This window comes from Penaeus monodon, chromosome 29, assembly GCF_015228065.2.
Source record: "Penaeus monodon isolate SGIC_2016 chromosome 29, NSTDA_Pmon_1, whole genome shotgun sequence".
Classification (NCBI taxonomy): Eukaryota; Metazoa; Arthropoda; class Malacostraca; order Decapoda; family Penaeidae; genus Penaeus; species Penaeus monodon.
In genome coordinates, this window is record NC_051414.1 from 24,179,684 (window position 1) to 24,180,050 (window position 367).

The following is a 367-nucleotide window of genomic DNA, read 5'->3' on the forward strand; positions in this document are numbered from 1 at the left end:
TCAGTTCCATTTTAGTCTACCAATCCGATCAGCGCGTCCAGAAAAAAAAATATCGAAAAATATCTTTTATTTTCCTTTTTAACTGGCTGGTTCACGGGATCCAGCATCATATGTGTCATTTGAATTTCCTTTCTATTGTTCCCATCCTCTGACACATTTTTATGTAACCTTTACTGATTTATTATAATCTTTTTTTTCCAACATTTCCATCAAAACATTCGTACCGAGCAGCGAGTCCAAGGATGTATTCCCGGAAACACTTTTTGTTTTGGTCGATTCGCGGCATCCAGCACTGTTGGCGACATCGGTTCCACTTCTGGAGCTGGACCCCTTCGTTATGCCCGTGAGGCTGGCGGGTGTCAGAGCT

At 42.2% G+C, this 367-nt stretch overlaps 1 protein-coding gene across 1 annotated transcript in view; it reads right to left on the reverse strand.

Annotated features, from left to right (window-relative positions):
• The window catches only part of LOC119591779, a 4,863-nt gene that overhangs the window by 1,585 nt on the left and 2,911 nt on the right, over window positions 1–367 (reverse strand). Inside the window, exon 2 of the mRNA XM_037940523.1 lies at window positions 225–365. Within this exon, the coding sequence (XP_037796451.1) occupies window positions 225–365 (141 nt within the window). The remainder of the gene's footprint in view (window positions 1–224; window positions 366–367) is intronic.